Source organism: Schistocerca cancellata, chromosome 2 (assembly GCF_023864275.1).
Source record: "Schistocerca cancellata isolate TAMUIC-IGC-003103 chromosome 2, iqSchCanc2.1, whole genome shotgun sequence".
Lineage (NCBI taxonomy): Eukaryota > Metazoa > Arthropoda > Insecta > Orthoptera > Acrididae > Schistocerca > Schistocerca cancellata.
Genome location: NC_064627.1, coordinates 449,164,950 through 449,183,453, shown reverse-complemented (window position 1 = coordinate 449,183,453; position 18,504 = coordinate 449,164,950). Strand labels below are relative to the sequence as shown.

The 18,504-nt window shown below is 38.6% G+C and overlaps 1 protein-coding gene across 2 annotated transcripts in view; it reads left to right on the top strand.

The window, feature by feature from the left end:
- LOC126146112 (uncharacterized) overlaps nt 1-18,504 on the top strand; it is a 43,131-nt gene that overhangs the window by 15,278 nt on the left and 9,349 nt on the right. Inside the window, exon 3 of one of the 2 annotated variants that reach the window (XM_049915601.1) lies at nt 11,724-11,889. In XM_049915601.1, the coding sequence (XP_049771558.1) occupies nt 11,724-11,889 (166 nt within the window). The remainder of the gene's footprint in view (nt 1-11,723; nt 11,890-18,504) is intronic. The other variant, XM_049915602.1, reaches the window with a different exon arrangement.

Sequence of the window (18,504 nt, the reverse complement as noted above, 5' to 3'; positions counted from 1 at the left end):
ATATCAGCTTGGGGCCTACTTCTTTGTGAATCTGGGCATACAAATGTGCTCTTTTAAGTTGAATTATTCATTTTAGTGTGGCTTACAAAATTCCGATGACCTTGGCATATCCTCTGATGTCCTGTTTCATTTATGACATAATGTAAGATCTCTTAATGCCATATACGTGCAGACATATGGGCTACCTATGTCATCGTAGCTGTGCATGCACAGTAACGCCATTTTCTGGTGCTCTCTGACAACTGCTGAAATGAATCCTGACAGGCTGCGGGAAAATATTTCAATTGGTCATTTGAAAAGCATTACTTTCAAAGTACATTTTATTATATGCAATATGAGTTATGTTACATGTGCAAACATTCTTTTAATTTCTTTTATTGAAACAATTAACTTTTCCTATTTGTGTGTTCATGCTACTTAACAGTGATGTTGCTATAGGCTGACGACATCACGTGTCCTATGCGACACATCTTCCAAAAGACAGAAACCAAATTTTGGAAACCGTTTTTCGCTGCCGTGCTTACATGTTGAGGTCTGAAGTGGATTTTCTAGTACAGTTAACTATGGCACCTGGAAAACAGCTGTTACAGTTTCTTATTTAGTCAGCACATTCGCTATTTCTCTTCAATTAGACTAGTTGTAAATATTGGACTAACATTTCTACTTATTGTTCACTGTACAAAAGGCGACTCCGTCCATATTACCAGAAATTTTTTAAAAATAAGATGAAACCTGACAGCCCAACCAAATTCAAAACCGGTTGCATTTATATGGTAGAAAAAATTGATTGTGGGATTATAAAACCATCAACCAGAAGCAGATTTCCAGAATTGATTTTTAAATGTGTACATGACCAACCAGCAGCGGTGCTGGGAGATCGGTTTAGGAAATCCAGTTTTGGAAGCCCCATGTAAACGCAATGAATATCTGCTATCATCAACTACCAAGATCACATGACATGAGCTATGATTGGCTTACAAAAGCGCCTCACAATCTCGATTTCAATATTTTGGGAACTAATGTTCTGCGTTTGGTGGAATTCGCCTATATATTTTCATAATATGAAAATATGCAGCTTACATGTTGCTGTGCATCAAAGATGTTTCCAAAAAGCATTTTTTTTTTCTAGGGTTCATTTCCGAAAGTTCAACACTGGTGTATAAAACCTTAACCATTCAAAGGATTGATAAGTTTTACAATCCTGAGGGAAAATATATTGTCACTTAACCCGGAAAAAGCGTATTTTCACCCAGGAGAAAGTGTATTTTTTAACCAGGAAATCCGGGGAAAACTTGGACTTTTTTTCCTTGTCCATACTGTAGGAGGAACCTGGCACTATTGGATTGCTGTGCAATACTAGCACACAAGAATTCACCCACAGCAGCTTTTGCTGCTTTGAGTTTGTGGGGAGGTAGGCAGTGGGAGTGATGGCAGGCTGGTGGGCTGAGTGTGGTATTGATGTGAACCGTCCCATCACAGATGGTGCAAATAGTCTGCAGCCTGATGGGCTAGTGTGAAGTGGGAGCTGAGGGCATAGCGGTAAGTGTCATTGTAACATCATCGTCAACAGATGACCCAGTCACGGAGGCACTATCAATAACACTGGGTGTTGTCAGGCAAGCACAATTATGTAAAGGCACTTGACGGACCTGTTTTGAGGCTGATGTTATGTCTTCATCATCAGGCAGTGGATGTCAATTTTGCAGAACAGTGAGTTGTTATTGAGCTGTATGAAGCTCGTTAGGTGTCTTGACAAGAGTTCAGAGTGCATGGCAGAAGTCATGAGAGTTCACCCAGAAACGATTGAAATTTCAGGATAAGATCGAGAGGTGTCTCTGACTGCAAAGTATGTGACGGCAACATATCATTGGGAAGAAGGCAGGTACTGATCTTGCTGCTGATCAGCAGTTTGCCATTGTGCTGCAGGAGCAGGGTGTGGTTCAGGTCTAGCAGTAAATGGTAGTGCCTGAGGAAGTCAGCTCCTAAGATGGGTTCCACCGTTTCACCACCAAGAACGTCCAGGGCACAGGTGTGTGGTTGCTGAGATCAAGTGTGATGGAGGTGGCGTTAAACACTGGTACCACAGAAATATTAACTGTTTGCAGTTGCATGGGCAAAGGTGAAAGTCTAGTGGCAGTAGAGACTGTGGAATGCTACTGATGTCAGCTCTGGTCTCAACTAGAAGTTAATAATTCTATTGTGCATCCTAAATGAAGAGGCAAGGGCCATTCAATCGTAGATGACACCTGCAGATGCCTTCATGAAGTGGTAATTTGTTGCAGCTTAAACAGGATGAGCGATCTGAAGTGCCAGTATTAGGCTGTGAGATCAGTTTGCGTATGATCAAGGCTGTCAGCAATCTATCATGTCAGAGCTGAAGGGAGTGTGGAACCAGCAGAGGCAGTGTGCATGGGTGGGCATAGTGCATGGCCAGGTCGCATTGTTTTGACTAACAGGCATGGGTTGGTGATGGGGCAGAGGCATGCTGCTGGTAGCCTGCACTGTAGGCATTTGTTTATGTTTGTTGCCTGAGATACTGCATGGAGCAGTAGTGGGAGGCAGCTTGGCGAGGTTCAGAGTGTCTCAGTACACATCAGATGTCTGGTGTCTGCACAGCACAAGGTGTACAGCAGTGGTCAGGAGTGCAGTTGGGGCATTGGCTAGGCTCGGCCGGGGTCGTGTGTTGTCAGCGATATAGGTGGAGATGCTGCCAGCCATAGTCCAGTCACAATGAGAATTAATCAACAAGGGGTGCTGTGTGAGCATTAGCATTCTGTTAGCCAGGTGTAGCTTGATATCTGATGGAGCATCCTCACATGTGAACATCACAGTTTGAATGCGCTCCAGCAGTTTTAATAGCCACAAAGTCCAAAGACCATGATTCAAGAGTAGGCTTGTATCAATTTGCACACAAAACTTGTGCCACAGCATGGAATTCATACTGTGCTGAGTGAGGTTTCACGTATCACCAAATGAAGTTATTGCTCTGGGAAGCGGGACAGGTACTACAGCAGAAGTGCATTGACAGTCTCATACTTGTTTGTGTGTGCTCATCAAGCAGAAAGTCACCAATGAGATCAACATTATCACCAAGGTGGTTGAGAAGTACAGCAGATTTGTCATCGTCCTCAGTGATGTGGACTACATTATGCATTCACTAAGTGTGAACCACAGCATAGGTGAGTCCATGTTCAGTGGAGGGAGGACATGTGGAATGGTAAGGGCCATGATTATGTGAGGATGGCGGCATCATGAGGTGAGCATTGCTCGGTGTGGTGATGTGATGGGAGTGGAAGCATCACGAAGTGGGACATTGTAAAGCAGCAAAGAGATACGCTGCACATAAGCATGGCTGGCGTGGAAGCATTGGGGAGTGTCACATTGTAAATCAGTGAAGAGAGATGCAGTATAGCAGTCACTGAAGCATCAGGACAGAGCACATTGTGATGAGATGAAGATATGTGCGGTGCGTTAGACATGAACCAAGCACAAAGGTGGGCATGACTGGCGTTATGTGGTGTGTAATGCTGGTCCATGGGAGCTGTACATGGTATGCTCATAGAGGGAGAGGGAGAGAGAGAGAGAGAGAGAGAGAGAGAGAGAGAGAGAGAGAGTGGCAGTAGTGGTTGCAAGCAAATGCAGGGCAGGTGGTGGAGATGTGACGTCACTCACATAATGTGACAGTGGTCATGACTTGGATGACAGGGGAAAATCCTGCATGATGACATAGTCCATGTTGGGTAGTTCAGTTTTATGTCCAGGAAGATCAGTTGAACACATCTTATTTTGTCTGGGGGTTGGGGGGTGGTAAATAGTTGGAAACGGTTTGAGGGTCATTTAGCATGGGCCATTGTTGACAAACTATCATGGCACTCTGGCGGGTGTCCATATAGTTTTGCAAAACACTGGGAACGTTAATTAATGTAAATTCACTGTCACTAAAGGAGTTTCCACATGAATAAGTGTCATAATTTCCCACGTGGAAGCTCGGAGCACTATGTGTACTGACAAATGGGGCGGCAGGAAGTCATTGTTCGCCCAGAATCACATTTGTTATCATAGCAGAATTGCTAGGCAAATAGGCACCCAGCATCATTACTGTGCTGTCACAGGTAAGGACACACCGATAATTCGACCCGTGTTGTTGGCCATTTTGGTGTGAAGCAGCATGAGTCTTGTGTGGTCGTCATAGAAAAAATGAATGCATTGGTGTCAGTTCACTACATACTGCTGAACCAGGCACCTTTGCCCAGGTTTTGGCAAAATTGTACCAAACTGAGGTGTGTAAAGTTTGTGGAATTCAGAGGTGTTGACAAAGAGGTGAGACTGATGTCCCTCAGTGCAGGAAATGGTTGTTTTCAATGGTAGCTGTGATGTTGTAGGAAGTGGACTGGCACAGGAGGTTTTACATTTTAAACACAGTGCAGTTGAAACTTCACAGCCATCACTGCAGTAAGTTTGGTACTCAGGATAGTAGTTACATATAATAACAACTAACAGGTTGTATGATTCCATATAAATATATTTTATTGTCCTACAAGATACAAGCATGTTATCACAAACATCATTCAGAGTCAACTAACTGCAGATCCAGAGTGGTTAGTTGAGCTACCTCAAGGCAGTGATATTGTTCCTGGTGACTCCACAGAGTTTTTCCCCACAAATCATATTCTCTCTAATGGTATTTGTTGTTAAAATAATAATGGATTTAGGATGAAATATACTATTCACAACTATAATACTAGAAGTAAAACTAATTTTTGCATGGCTTGTGCAACCCTATTTAGGGCTCAGAATCAAGTTTTACATTTCAATGCAAAAGTCTAAAACATGTTGCTGGTAGACTTCAGTTAGGAAAGTGGCAATACCCAACTATTCAAAAACAAAGTAAAAGAATACTATATTTGCCAGTCTTATAATTTATCAGAATATTTGGATTCAGAGATATGTATTCCTCTTAAATCTAATTTCTCTATTAAAATGAGCAAGTTACATAAAAGCTTCATTTGAAGTATTGGATAAAAGCTTTTTTATCCTTCATGGTAGTAGATGGAAACATGGTTTCTGATCTCTCTCAAAGGTAGTGAAACAGAGACTGGTGGAACAAATGGGCAGATCCAGGTGGTTGTTAAGTAGAGAGATCACATAGCTAACAGCTGGCCATAAAAAAGTCTATAACATAGCAAAGGTTTTCATACAGCATGATAAATCTGTCCAGTGAATAATACAAACCATTTATAATTAACCTGCAAGGCTGAACTCTGACTTATAGTATGGTGCAATAGCTGAAGCTTTATAGACTGTGAGATAGTGCCTGAGGTGCCTCCAGCCACAGTATTTATAAGCTGTATCATGCCAGCAGCTATGTACCCCTCATACATTGGTTGTACCGTCCATGACTCCACTGGACAACTTACTGGTTGGACAATGTGAGTATTACTGACTGTATACTGATACTGATACTCTGGCTGGGTGAGGAATGCAAATTGTTATCAGACATAGAGCCCATTTCCCTGGAGTAGCATCCTTGACCAGTCATAAAAATGTTCTGAATCCCAGCCACTGCTTCAATTTAGAATAAAAACTGTCAGTAGTGGTAGCAGAAGATTTCTGGTATAAAAAGATCACCCTCATTCTTCCAGTGACCATGCCAGAGAGGGTGGAGGTTCAGGGTGCTCTCATACCCTTGGCTAGAGAAACTGCTCCCAAGAATCAGCAATGATCAATGGCATGAGGATACAGAAGGAAATGGAAACCACTGCATTAAAGACACATAATGTGTACCCAAGGGTGTGTACCCTTTAACTGAAAAAAAATCATGATAATCTCTCCATTGGCTAAAGATTCCAGATTATTCCTCCATTTGGATCTCTGGGAGGGGACTGCCAAGGGGGTGGGTGTGACCTTTGAGAGAAAGATGGAATAACCAATGATGGGATAACATGCTGCAAACCAGGGCATGGAATGTCAGAAGTTTGAATATATTAGGAAAACTAGAAAATTTGAAAAGGGAAATGTAAAAGCTCTGCTTAGATATAGTGGGGGTCAGTGAAGTGAAATGGAAAGAAGGTAAGGATTTCTAGGCAGTATCAACAGCAGCAGAAAATTGTATAAAAGTAGTAGAATGAACAGGAAAGAAGGGCAGGGAGTGATATGCTGCGAACAGTTCAGTGACAGGATTGTCCTCATCAAACTGAACAGCAAACAATTACCAACTACAATATTTTAGGAGTACATCCTACATTGCAAGCAGAAGATGAAGAGATAGAGAAACTATATGAGGATATTGAACAGATAATTCAGTATGTAAAGGAAGATGAAAATATAATAATCAAGGCAGATTGGAATGCAGTAGTAGGGGAAGGAATGACAGAAAGGGTTATGGGACAATATGGGCTTGACAGTAGGAATGCGGGAGAAGAAAAACTAATTGAGTTCTTCAACAAATTTCAGATGGTAATAGAAAATGTGCTGTTCAAGAATCACAAAAGGAGGATGTACACTTGGAGCAGACCCAGAGACTTGAGCAGATTCCAGCTGGGTTACATAATGGTCAGACAGAGATTTTGAAAACAGATTTTGGATTGTAAGGCTGAGGAAAGAAGTTGGATACTGAAGTACTAGGAATGAAGAGATGGTGTTTGAAGTTTGCTAAGGATGTGGATACTACTACAAGGAATACCGTAATAGGCAGTTCAATTGAAGAGGAATGAATATACCTACAAATGACAATCACAGATGCTGGACAGACAAACATAGGTACAAGGAAGGTAACTGTGGAGAGACCTTGGGTAATAGAAGAAATGCTTCAAGCAGTAAAGATGTGAAGAAATAATCAGGAGGATGGCTCAGCATATAGAAAAGTGAAAATAACTTATGGTGCAGTTAAAAGCAGGAGTGGTAAGATTTAGAGCATGATGGGAATTCCACTGTTAAACATAGCAGAGAAAATGAATAGCTAAAAAAAATTACACTGAAGGCTTTTATGAAAGGGAAGATTTGTCTGGTGACATGATAGAAGAAGAAATTGGAATCGATATGGAAGACATAGGGAATTCATTATTAGAGTCAGAATTTAAGAGATCTCTGGAAGACTTTAAGAGTAAATTAGGCAGAAGGGATAGATAACATTCCATTGGAATTTCCAAAATCATTGGAGGAAATGGCACCCAAATGACTATTCAGGTTGGTGTGTAGGATCTATGAGACTGGTGACATACCATCAGACTTTCAGAATAATACCATCCACACAGTTCTCAAGATAGAAAGGGCAGATAAGTGTAAGAAATATTGCACAAACAGCTTAACAGTTCATGCAAGCCGACAAGACTAATATACAGAACAATGTAAAATAAAAACTGAGGATCTGTCAGATGGCAATCAGTTTGGTTTTAGGAAAGCTCTTGATGATGGAAGCAAGATGGAAGAAAAATCTATAAAGTGAAACAAAATAATTGAAATTTCAAAAATAATTGGAATAAACTATAGGGAAAGATGGGTAATATACAATACGTATAAAGAACCAAGAGGGAACAATAAGACTGAAAGACCAAGAACAAAGTGCTCTGATTAAAAATGCCGTAATACAGAGATGCGGTCTTTTGCACCTACTGTTCAGTCTGTTTCAAAACTGATGGTCAATATTCAGGGATAAGACAGGAATGATCATTCAAAATCTAAAAAGTCATGTTGACATGGTCTCTAAAATGCTTACCTTTAGGACTACGAGAAATTCTTGATCTTCAATGCTGTGAAACAAATCTCTTCTACTGCAAGCTCTTTGCTTTCCATATTTTGGGAAGTGGTAGTATGGACCAAAACAAGAAAAAAAATGTCCAATAAACATGTGCTCTTAAATGCCTACCTTAAAAGTTATGAGCACTTGTTCATTAGAAGAATTGTGTTTGAAAGTAGTGAAGATGAGAAAGTGCCCATAGCTCTAAAGGTATGCATTTTTGTCTTTTTATGGTTTACCCTCAATCCATATTCTATGCACATTAGACTGACCTTAATGACCTTAATGATACATTTTCACATGGTAATGGTTGGCTTACTGTAGCCATTGTACGTGGAGGTACAGGAGTACCTAATGTTCCTGGACTTGAAAGCTTTGTAGACAGAGACATTATCGCCTACCGTACCTACCATATTGTTGAACTTGCAAATAAAGACTTTGGTAAATCTGCTTATATGTCTACCTCTGCATTGTCATTGTATACCCGTAACAAAAGAAAAATATCTGTCAATGAGTCTGTATTCATTTGGGTGAAAGGTAAAGGAGTATGTGAATATGTAAAATTTGTTGGTGATTGTACTTTGTATTTTCATAAATAAAGTTACTGGACATTTTTTTCTTGTTTTGGTCCATACTATCACTTCCCAAAACATGGAAAGCAAAGAGCTTGCAGTAGAAGAGATTTGTTTCACAGTCAAAGATCTATTGCTCATAGTCCTTAAGGTAAGTGACCCCATGTTCACTTGACTTTTTTTATTTTGAATGATCATTCCTGTCATATCCCTAAATATTGACCATCAGTTTGGAAACACCCTGTATTGTGAAGAAGCAATGATGGAAATGAAAGTAAAGTTCAGCGGTGTTGGGTGAAAGGGTATCAATGATAAGATTCACTGATGACATAGCTATCCTCAGTGAAAATGAAGAAGGATCATAGGTTATGTTGAATGGAATTAACAGTCTAATGTGCATAGAATATGGATTGAGGGTAAACCATAGAAAGACAAAAATAATGAGAAGTAGTAGAAACGAGAACAGTGGGAAACTTAAGATCAAATTTGGTGATCACGAGGTAGATGAAATTAAGGAATTCAGCTGCCTTGGAAGCAAAATAACCCATGATGGTTGAAGCAAGTAGGAGATAAAGAGCAGACTGGCACAGGCAAAGAGTGATTCCTGGCCAAGAATAGTCAGTTGGTACCAAACAGAGGTCTTAATATCAGGACAAAATTTCTGAGAATATATGTTTGGAGCACAGCATTGTATGATAGTAAATCATGGACATTGGGAAAACCAAAGCATCTGAGATGTGATGCTACAGAAGAATGTTGAAAATTAGGTAGACTGATAAGATAAGGAATGCGGAGGTTCTTCACAGACTCAGTGAAGAAAGAAACATATGAAACATTGACAGTTTAGATTAGATTAGATTTACTTTCATTCCAATTGATCCATAGTGAGGAGGTCTTCCAGGATGTAGAACATGACAGAAAAACAAAAATACATGACAAATATTTACAACTAAAACAAATAAGCTAACATACCATTTCACTGGTCCCAAGTGGAATGATTGTCATTTTTTAATGTAAGAAGGGACAGGTTCATAGGACATGTGTTAAGACATCAAAGAATAACCTACATCATACTAGTAGGAGCTGTTATTACAGGAGAGTAACTTTTGGTGGGCCATGTCAACACAGTCAGAAGACTGATGACAAGAAAAAGGCAAATACTAAACCACTACACCTTTAGTTAGCATGTGGGGTCAAAAATTGCCAGATTTGTGCCCGGTCCACCCAGTAGGATGGGAGTATGCTAAAATCTTCACTGAAATGTTCAGTGGCATTTCTACATGTTGATAGACCATGTCGGGTGCCAGTGCCAGTGCTGTGAATAGTAGCACTGGTTTAGCATATATCTCAGAGGAAGCACATGGTCCTGCTTCTAGGGACTGTGGCAGCAATTTCACCTCTGTGAACACCTCTATGCATTTAAGTCTGAGTGCCAGCTTTTCTGGTTTGTGCAGAAAGTCTTTGGTGGGAGCTAGAGATGGCTTGGGAATGGCAATCTCCTTTGGTTGCTGGGAGCTTGTGCGGAGATCATAATGTTCAAACATTCATCACCCCCCCCCCCCCCCCCCATTCCAATTGCAGAAAATGGAACCTTGCTTCCAGCTAGGATTCCAATCAAAGATGTGAGCCCACACATGGGAACTGTACACGAATATGCTGTGTGCATGAGAGATGGGGCCGTTGGTCTAAGAACACAGCAGTTTCAAAGTTTGGGGTGTGCATTCATGTAGCACTTCGGCTGGACTCCATCTGTTGACAGATGTGGACCTATATGTTGCAAGCAAGCTCAGGAATACCTTCTGCAAAGTAGCTGTCCTCATAATTATGTGCATAAAGATTTTATATGTCCTGAGCAACCAATCTATTTCAAAATTTGACACTATCTGGAACAGGGCTGTGGTCATGTTCTCTGTCTTGTTATGTTTGATGAATTCTTGGGCTAAGATGCCTTAAACTGAAGGCTGTTGACAGAAAAGCCTCAACTGCAAATAGGGTAGCCAGGGAATGGATGGCTGGTGCTGTCATAGTAGTTACCATTTGTGATATATATGGGAAGTTATAGAGGACATCAGAAACTAGCAACCACATTGCTCTCTGGAACAATCTGGCAAAATTAACACATACTACTTGCTAGAGGTGCTCGGGGCAGCACGAGGGTTAAAATATTACACCATGGCTGCATGGTAGTGGGTGCAGGTCTTGCAATTCTGGACCATTTGTGACATCAAAAACAGATCGGTAAATGGCGTTAGTGACTTTAACTGCACATACTACAAGGTGCTGTGTGCAAAGCTTGAGTTTGCCTTGGTGGAGCATGAATAGTATGGCAGCCCAACATTCAGAGTCATCTGAAGACATTTTAGTTGTGTTAAGGTGATGTTGCAATGAAAAATACATATATACTGTGAGGTCTGTGTCCATAGGTTGATGTTATGGACAACCTTGTTATCAGGAGCTTCTGTGGTGGCTAAATAATGAATCATTGTTATTTTATCCTAAGAGAAGTACTTAACATGGCTGTAATATTGGAACTAAAAACAATCTCTTTAAAAATTTAGAAGTTTAACATTAGTACAGACAGGAATCTGATACATTTGTTTACATGCTGTCGACAATCTGCCAATGCATGTTAAATGCGTTGAGGGGAACACAGTGGGTTCTAAACACAATTCAGCGTTTTATCCACCACTATTCATAAATAATATATTTTAAAACTATTCTGTTTCCTTTTGATTACATTTACTGTTTATACTGTCTATCACATAACACTGATATTCCTGTAGAAATATGGGATAAGTAAATATTTCCTTGTCTTCATTAAAATACTGTCAAATAGTTCTGTTGAGAATATCTAAGGCAGACTTTTAAGCAAATTTTAATGAAGTTGAGATATGCTGCAATTATAAATGAGAGCTAAATCTTATTCCTTGTGATACATCAAAAATGTAATAGCTCCTCTCCTTTGTGGCCTGTTATGTGTCAGTGTAAATAAATTCATGTTTATTGATGTGTCAGTAGGAATGAGTTTTATATATTATAAAACAGAGAATCTTGATTTTATCGGAAGATACAACCATTCATTTTCTATCTTTTTATCTTTACAGTCACTTATACATTTTACATCCATTAATTTTGGTCAACACAGAATCATTTCTCATTTGAATACAGAGTTTCTTTGTTACTTCTCAGTAATTAGCAGTGTACTATCTTTTAAAAGTATGAGGTAAGTACATTGCTACCCATGTAGGTCATATACATGTAAAGATAAGGCTGTAGAGACATTATGTTGTTATAGAGAAAGACCTACACTTAATGGCCATATTCCAGAATATTGCTACATTAATGTAATTTTTATGACTTCAGCAAACTTTTTATTAATGTAAACATCAGATAAAAACATTTGTGTCGGTACACAGGGGAACAAAATTACGCCTGGACAAGTGGACGGAAATGTGACTTCCAAGGATGCAACCGAACTGATCTGCTTCCTATAGATATTAATGGTTGGTATTGGGCAGGCACTTTGCAGAAAATACCACCTACAACAGATAGGTTTAATACTGACTGGAGCGATGATGGTGGGTATGTAATACACATTATATCTTTTTGTATATAGATATCCTTAATCAATTCAAGTTTTTTTCTAAATTTGCTTTCTAGCAACCTGTGATGTGTATTCCTTTGATAAATAAAGTATTAGTTCTTATTTAGATCTGATGTCAATTTTTTGACACTACCAAGATTTATGATTTTCTTTATGTATGAGAGCCGCACCTGTAACTAAATGAAAGATTTTAATATTTCCCATGTGTCTTTTTGGTTTCCAAATCACTCTCAGTGGCAGATTTTTGTGACTGTTTTCCACATCTCTGCTACATTGGAGAGATCTGTGGTAGGCTATTACAGTTGAGCAAGTTATTTGTTGATAATTGGGCATGCATATTTCAATGTTTCATAATTTCAATTGTCAACAGAATTATCAGCATTAATTATTAGTTAATTTTGACTCATGGAATGTGCATGCCATTGTTTGAAGCACAAGCTACTGGACTTAACAGCTAGATAAAGCAACAATAAAACCACTCTCACTTGTCAATCATTTTTGAAAATCATAGACTAATTAGAATTTATGCTGAACTACCACAGGCAAGCCAATTTCTTATAGCTGCAAGTATGTGAGTCTGGATGGTATGTAAATCTGACTTCTGGTTTTAAATTTTTTATTTGCTGTTACAACATAATATAGTATACATCACTTTCCTACATAATCTCTTGATTTAGAAATACACTTAATCCTGCCTATTGGGAATTTCTTGGGTTTTAAATTTTTTATTTCCTATTACAACATAATATAGTGTTCATCACTTTTCTGCATGAACTTTGATTTAGAAATACACGTAACCCTACCGATTGGGAACTTCTTGAAGTCAACATCATAAAAAGAGTGGCATTGTGTCACCAACCAGTTGCACCCTAAATCTTCCACAATGTGTCATCAAAACATTTGTCTCCTAGTGCTTTCAGTATTGTCCATCGAGGTGAACATCACAGGAAAACAGGTCTGGATTATAAGGAGGGTGCTCAAGTAGTGTCCATCTCTTTTCTTCTAATTTCTCATGAGTGAGAGCTGCAGTGAGAGGTGTGGGCATTATTGTGAAGCAGAACAACTTTTCTTGTTGGTAGGTCACATCGTTTTCTGTGATAAGCAACTTTAACCTCACTCAAAAGGCCACAGTAATATGCTACACTGATGATGCAGCACTCATGTCAAAAATAAATATGGGAAATGCCACACTGGTTAAAAAATCACAGTCACAAGTACCTTTCCAGCCAAAAATCGACTCTTGGCCTTCACCGGGATTACATTATGCTTCCTTCTTCACTCTTTATGGGATTGTTCTGACGTGAACATGTAATGGTGTACCCATGTTTCATCACAGGTCATAATGTGATTTAAAAATGCTTCTCCTGCAGCTGAAAATATTGCTTACTGTCTCCACTAATGCCGGCCGCTGTGGCCGAGTGGCTCTAGGTGCCTCAGTCCAGAAATGCGCTGCTGCTACGGTCATAGGTTCGAATCCTGCCTCGGGCATGGAGGTGTGTGATGTCAATGTTAGTTAGGTTTAAGTAGTTGTAAGTCTAGGGACTGATGACCTCAGATGTTAAGTCCCATAGTGCTTAGAGCCATTTGAACCTCCACTACCTTGCAAACATTTCAACATCTGTTCTTCAGCTAAAAGTCAAAGGACCCACTAAGGACATTCTTTATGGTTATTTGACAATTTCCATTGATTTCACACATTCATGAGTAAGAAATTTGATGAAGATGTGTTGAGCAATCTTACAGTGCACCGGTTGCTCAGCCATCATGAAAAGTACTAATATATGAATCTGCAAAGGCCAACTGCATGCTATCCCCACTCATGACTTGCCTACCCACGCCACAGAAGTTGATGCCCCCTCTCTTCTACTATGTGCCTTCAGAATGTAAAGTCTAATTTAGATTTGATCCAGCCTCAATGCATAGTTTAGAGACCTTTATAACTGAAAAGATATTGAAGAGAATATGGGTGACAAACATTTCCAGTTTTGCAGAAGGGTTTTATGTTTATGAAGCTAGGAAGCTACTATATTTGTTGTATATTGGTAGGTGCACTTTAGTCAAATCATTTTTGTATGGTGATTGATTTGTTATACTATACAGCTTGAGGAGCTAACTTACATTTATCATATTTTTTAGGTGTAAATAATCCACTCAAGTTCAGAAAGTTTCAATGAGACAGTGTGATTAAAACAGTGCACTTAAGTGCGGTATTTGTGATGAATAATAAAAAAAAAAATTACACGTGTTAGATGTATCAAATGCAAGAATATAATTTATGTACATCATACCTGCTCTTATTTCCATATGAGTAATCAGTTCTGGACCACAGCTAGACTGATAATGGTTATCTCTTACAAATTGACTTAATACCTTACTGACTTTAAATAAAAAATACAAACTTTCCATCCTTTAATTAATATATAAAAACAATAAAATTCCATTTCTTTAATGATAATCTCTGGGTTGCTTTTGTGGGTGTTAAATGTTAATAACTTTGAGACAAACAGAATACTAGCAGATGGATTTTTACTCTACCAGGCAGTCAGCACAAATGACAATGATTGTTCATCATCATTTATTTTCATGATCAAAACCTTGAGTAACTTTCCAATATTGTGGAGATACCCCCCATCATGCACCATAAACTGGCTTGTGGAGTACATATGTAGCTGTAAATGCATAACAGAAACAGACAAATCTGATGAGGCACAAAAGTGAAAATTCAATTTAATTAATATTACAGAAGCAAGAATATATGGGAATGCCACTCAAGGCTTTGATCATGAGAATAAATGATGAAGAAGGATAATAGTCATTGCTGCTGATTACCTGGTAGAGTAAAAATTCATGTGTTAGTATTGTGCTCGTCTCAAAGTCATTAATATTGTAATACCCAGGAAAGCAACTCTGAGATAACTGTTAATATACATGGCATTTTAATGCCTTTAAATGTTAGTTAGTGGATGAAAACATTAGTACCTTTTGTTTAAAATCAGTAAGGTATTAATTGTACCACTGTTGATCATTTCCTTTCCTGTCCACCTCACAAACAGAGCAAGGAAAGATGACTACTAGGTGTTCCTTTGACTCATAATGTTTCCAGCCCATTGGTCGTGCTTCTAACCCACTGACTATTCACTGTTGTCGGTAATACTTTGTGCCACCAATAAGCAGAGATCCCTCCTGCAACCATAACAGCATTCTGAGAGGTTACTGGAGCATCACTTTCCAGTAAGATGCTATCTTTTCTTGTCTTCAGGGGCACATGACAAGCATCTCATTGCGGTGTTCAGATCTGACCATTTCTCTAGCCTTCAAGACATTCATAGGAATCACTCCCAGTTTTGACTATATCATTCTGCTTACTGATGACTATATGCAATTTGAAACAATGGTGCAGTATAAGTTACTCATTGCAGATAGATCTATAAAAAGTACTGAAAGAGACAAAATGCTCACGTAGGTCAGATGATATCTTCAAGAAATCCACATTACCATTCAGTGGATTGTCTTTTTGGTTATAACAGTGCTCTCACATGATAATTTTAAAGTTTTTATATTAATTGGTCTTCAGCTTTCTCACTTCTCTATTTCTTTATTAATATTAATGAAACTGAATTTTCACTTTTGAGCTTAATGAGATTTGTCTGTTTTTGTTCTGTAACCAAATGTGCATACATACTCCACAAGTCAGCATATGGAGTGTGGCAGAGGGTACCTTGCACCACTACTAATCATTTTCTTTCCTGTTACACCCACAAATAGAGTGAAGAAAAAACAAGTGTGTTATGTCTCTGTAAGAGACCTGATTTCTCTTATCTTATCTAATCTTCTCTTTGTGCTCCTTTAGTGAAATGTACATTGGTGGCAGTAGAATCATTCTGCAATCAGCTTAAAGTGCTGGTCCTCTAAATTTTCTCAATAGCATTCCATGAAAAGAACATAGTCTTCCCTCCAGGGATTCCCACTTGATTTCACGAAGCGTTGCTGATTTGTAGATAGAAGCTCTTCTGTCTCAAGGCAATTTATTTGAACTGAGAAAATGTTCAAGAATTTTGAATCAAGCTGATATCAAGTATATTGGTCTGTAATTTTCTCAATCTATTCTTTTGCCTTTCTTATATGCAGGAGTCATCTGTGCTTTTTTCCAGTCACTTGGAACTTTGCGCCGGGTGAGAGATTCGTGATAAATGCGAGCTAAGTAAGGAGCCAATGCTGTAGAGCACTCTCTGTATAGCTCATCTGCAATTCTATATAGACCCTTACAGCTGCTTCTCTGTGCCAGGGATGCCTATTACTGGTCCTCCATATGGGAATCTGTACTATGGTCAAACAACAGTATGTTTATACGAACCTCTTGCGTGAAAGATTTCTTAAATGTGAGATTTAAAACTTCAGCTTTCCTTTTGCTGTCTTTATGGTCACATCAGACTGGTCATTCAGTGATTGGATAGAAGATCCAGAATTTTCTCAAGTTCTTGGCAAGATCTTTTACTAAGATATTACGGTGGTAGTTGTTGTATGCTTTGCTTATCAATCTTTTTTTAGACATACAAGTTTCTTTTAATTTTTGCCTGTTGTCATTTGAGCTTTATTTCTTGAACTGAGAGTGCAATGGTCTCTGCTACCTCAGCAGTTTCCAAATTTTGTTATTAAACCATGGTGGGTGTTTTTCATCCTTAATCCGCTTAGTGGCCACATGCTTTTGCAGGGTGTGAATTACATTCCATTTAAACTTTACCCACAATTCCTCTACAACCATCATACTGGAACTAAATGATGTCCATTCATTTTATAAGCTGAATGCTAGCTATTGCTTATGTGCTCTTCCTAGCAAAAATGCTCTTCTAGCCCTACTGATTAATTTATTAACTTTAACAACGATCATTATTATGATATCATGATCTCTAATGCCTGTTTTTATATTGATAAGGCCAGGCCTATTTGAAGCTACAAGGTCTAAAATATTTCATTATCATCATTTTTTTGGAAGATTCCTCTTCCCAGTTACAGAGTGCACTATTAAACTCCCCATAATTTTAATTTCACTCATGTGATCCCATGTCTACATTATGTCTATTTCCTGTTACCTTGTGCAAGTCTTATTGCTTTTAGTTTCTTTCACTGTATTTTCACTCTATATCTGACATGTTTGCGTTCACTTTTACTCATTTCTATTTGTTTATTCATAGTAGAATTGTACCTTCCAAATGTAAGCTATTTCCCATCACTGCTGGCCTTGCTAATTTTCTACATGATTGTACAGTGTGTAAACTTTTAGATGGCAGACCTCTTCCTAGTCCTGAATCGGAAGAAGTCGGTAAATGTCAGGAGGCTTTGGTAGGCATACAGTTTCGACTGCTGCCAACATTACGTAGCTGACTGTGTTGTACAAGGTAGCCATTGTCGTCTGCTTCGTTATTGTTTTGCGCTGTACTGTTCTGCGTGTTTTTATTGTGGAGTTGTGCTAAACATTATCAAAATGAGTGAAGAGGCAGTTTCTGGCCCATCTCGGGAGTCGCCAACAACCCCTACCGGTAGGCCTACGGTTAGAAGGAAACCAGTATTACATAGTGATGCTCGCAAAATTATATTGCGTGTGATTGAATGCTGTGAAAGGGAAAGGGAGCAGAAAAAATTGCTTCACCCCATTTACCGATTGATTTAAAATTTTGGCACAACGTTTTTTAGGAATACGCCTGTGGTTTTGTATACTTTTTTTAACACATTTGTGAAATGTGTTGCGAATAGTGTTAGTAGTGAAGAAATAATAGAACAAAACGTCATCATGCCTGACGCGGCACTTTTTCATGCATGTGGATGTTTACCACGTCATATCTCCTGAATTATATGTCGTTTACTTGTTCTATATACTTTGACAAGTATCTTTGCAGGAGATTCCATATGACTGCAGCATGTTCTAACTGTGTCCATACAAGAGAATATAGGCTTCCTCCAGTGTAACTGTGCTTGCAGCATTTAGCACCTTAACTAATATATACAGAGATTTATATGCATTGATTACTGCCTCAGATACATGTTGTACCTATGCAAGCTGGATATCTGCCACAACAATGAGACAACAAAACATTGGATGCTACAAGTAAAATTATATAAGATCTCTATATTATTTACAGAGATTAAAAGGGACTGTGTATTACATGATCTGAAAACTATACAAATATTTAGATGTTTGTTAGCACTGTATCCAGTAGATATTACTTTACTGTTGCAGAAACAGAAAGCCATTTTTGAGTCAATTATGATATCAAATTTCAACACAGGACACTCCAAGAAATCATGTAACATATACAAAAAATCTATCCAGAGAAGATGAATCACAAGTATGAAGAAAAAAACTTATCACTACACTGATAATAAATACTGGAACTTTTGTTGCTACTTAGTATAGCAAATACAGTGACTGCTGAACAGTGTATGGCACACTACATGATTTGACAACATATTTCTTCAGATGATCACTACACTGATAATAAATACTGGAACTTTTGTTGCTACTTAGTATAGCAAATACAGTGACTGCTGAACAGTGTATGGCACAGTACATGATTTGACAACATATTTCTTCAGAT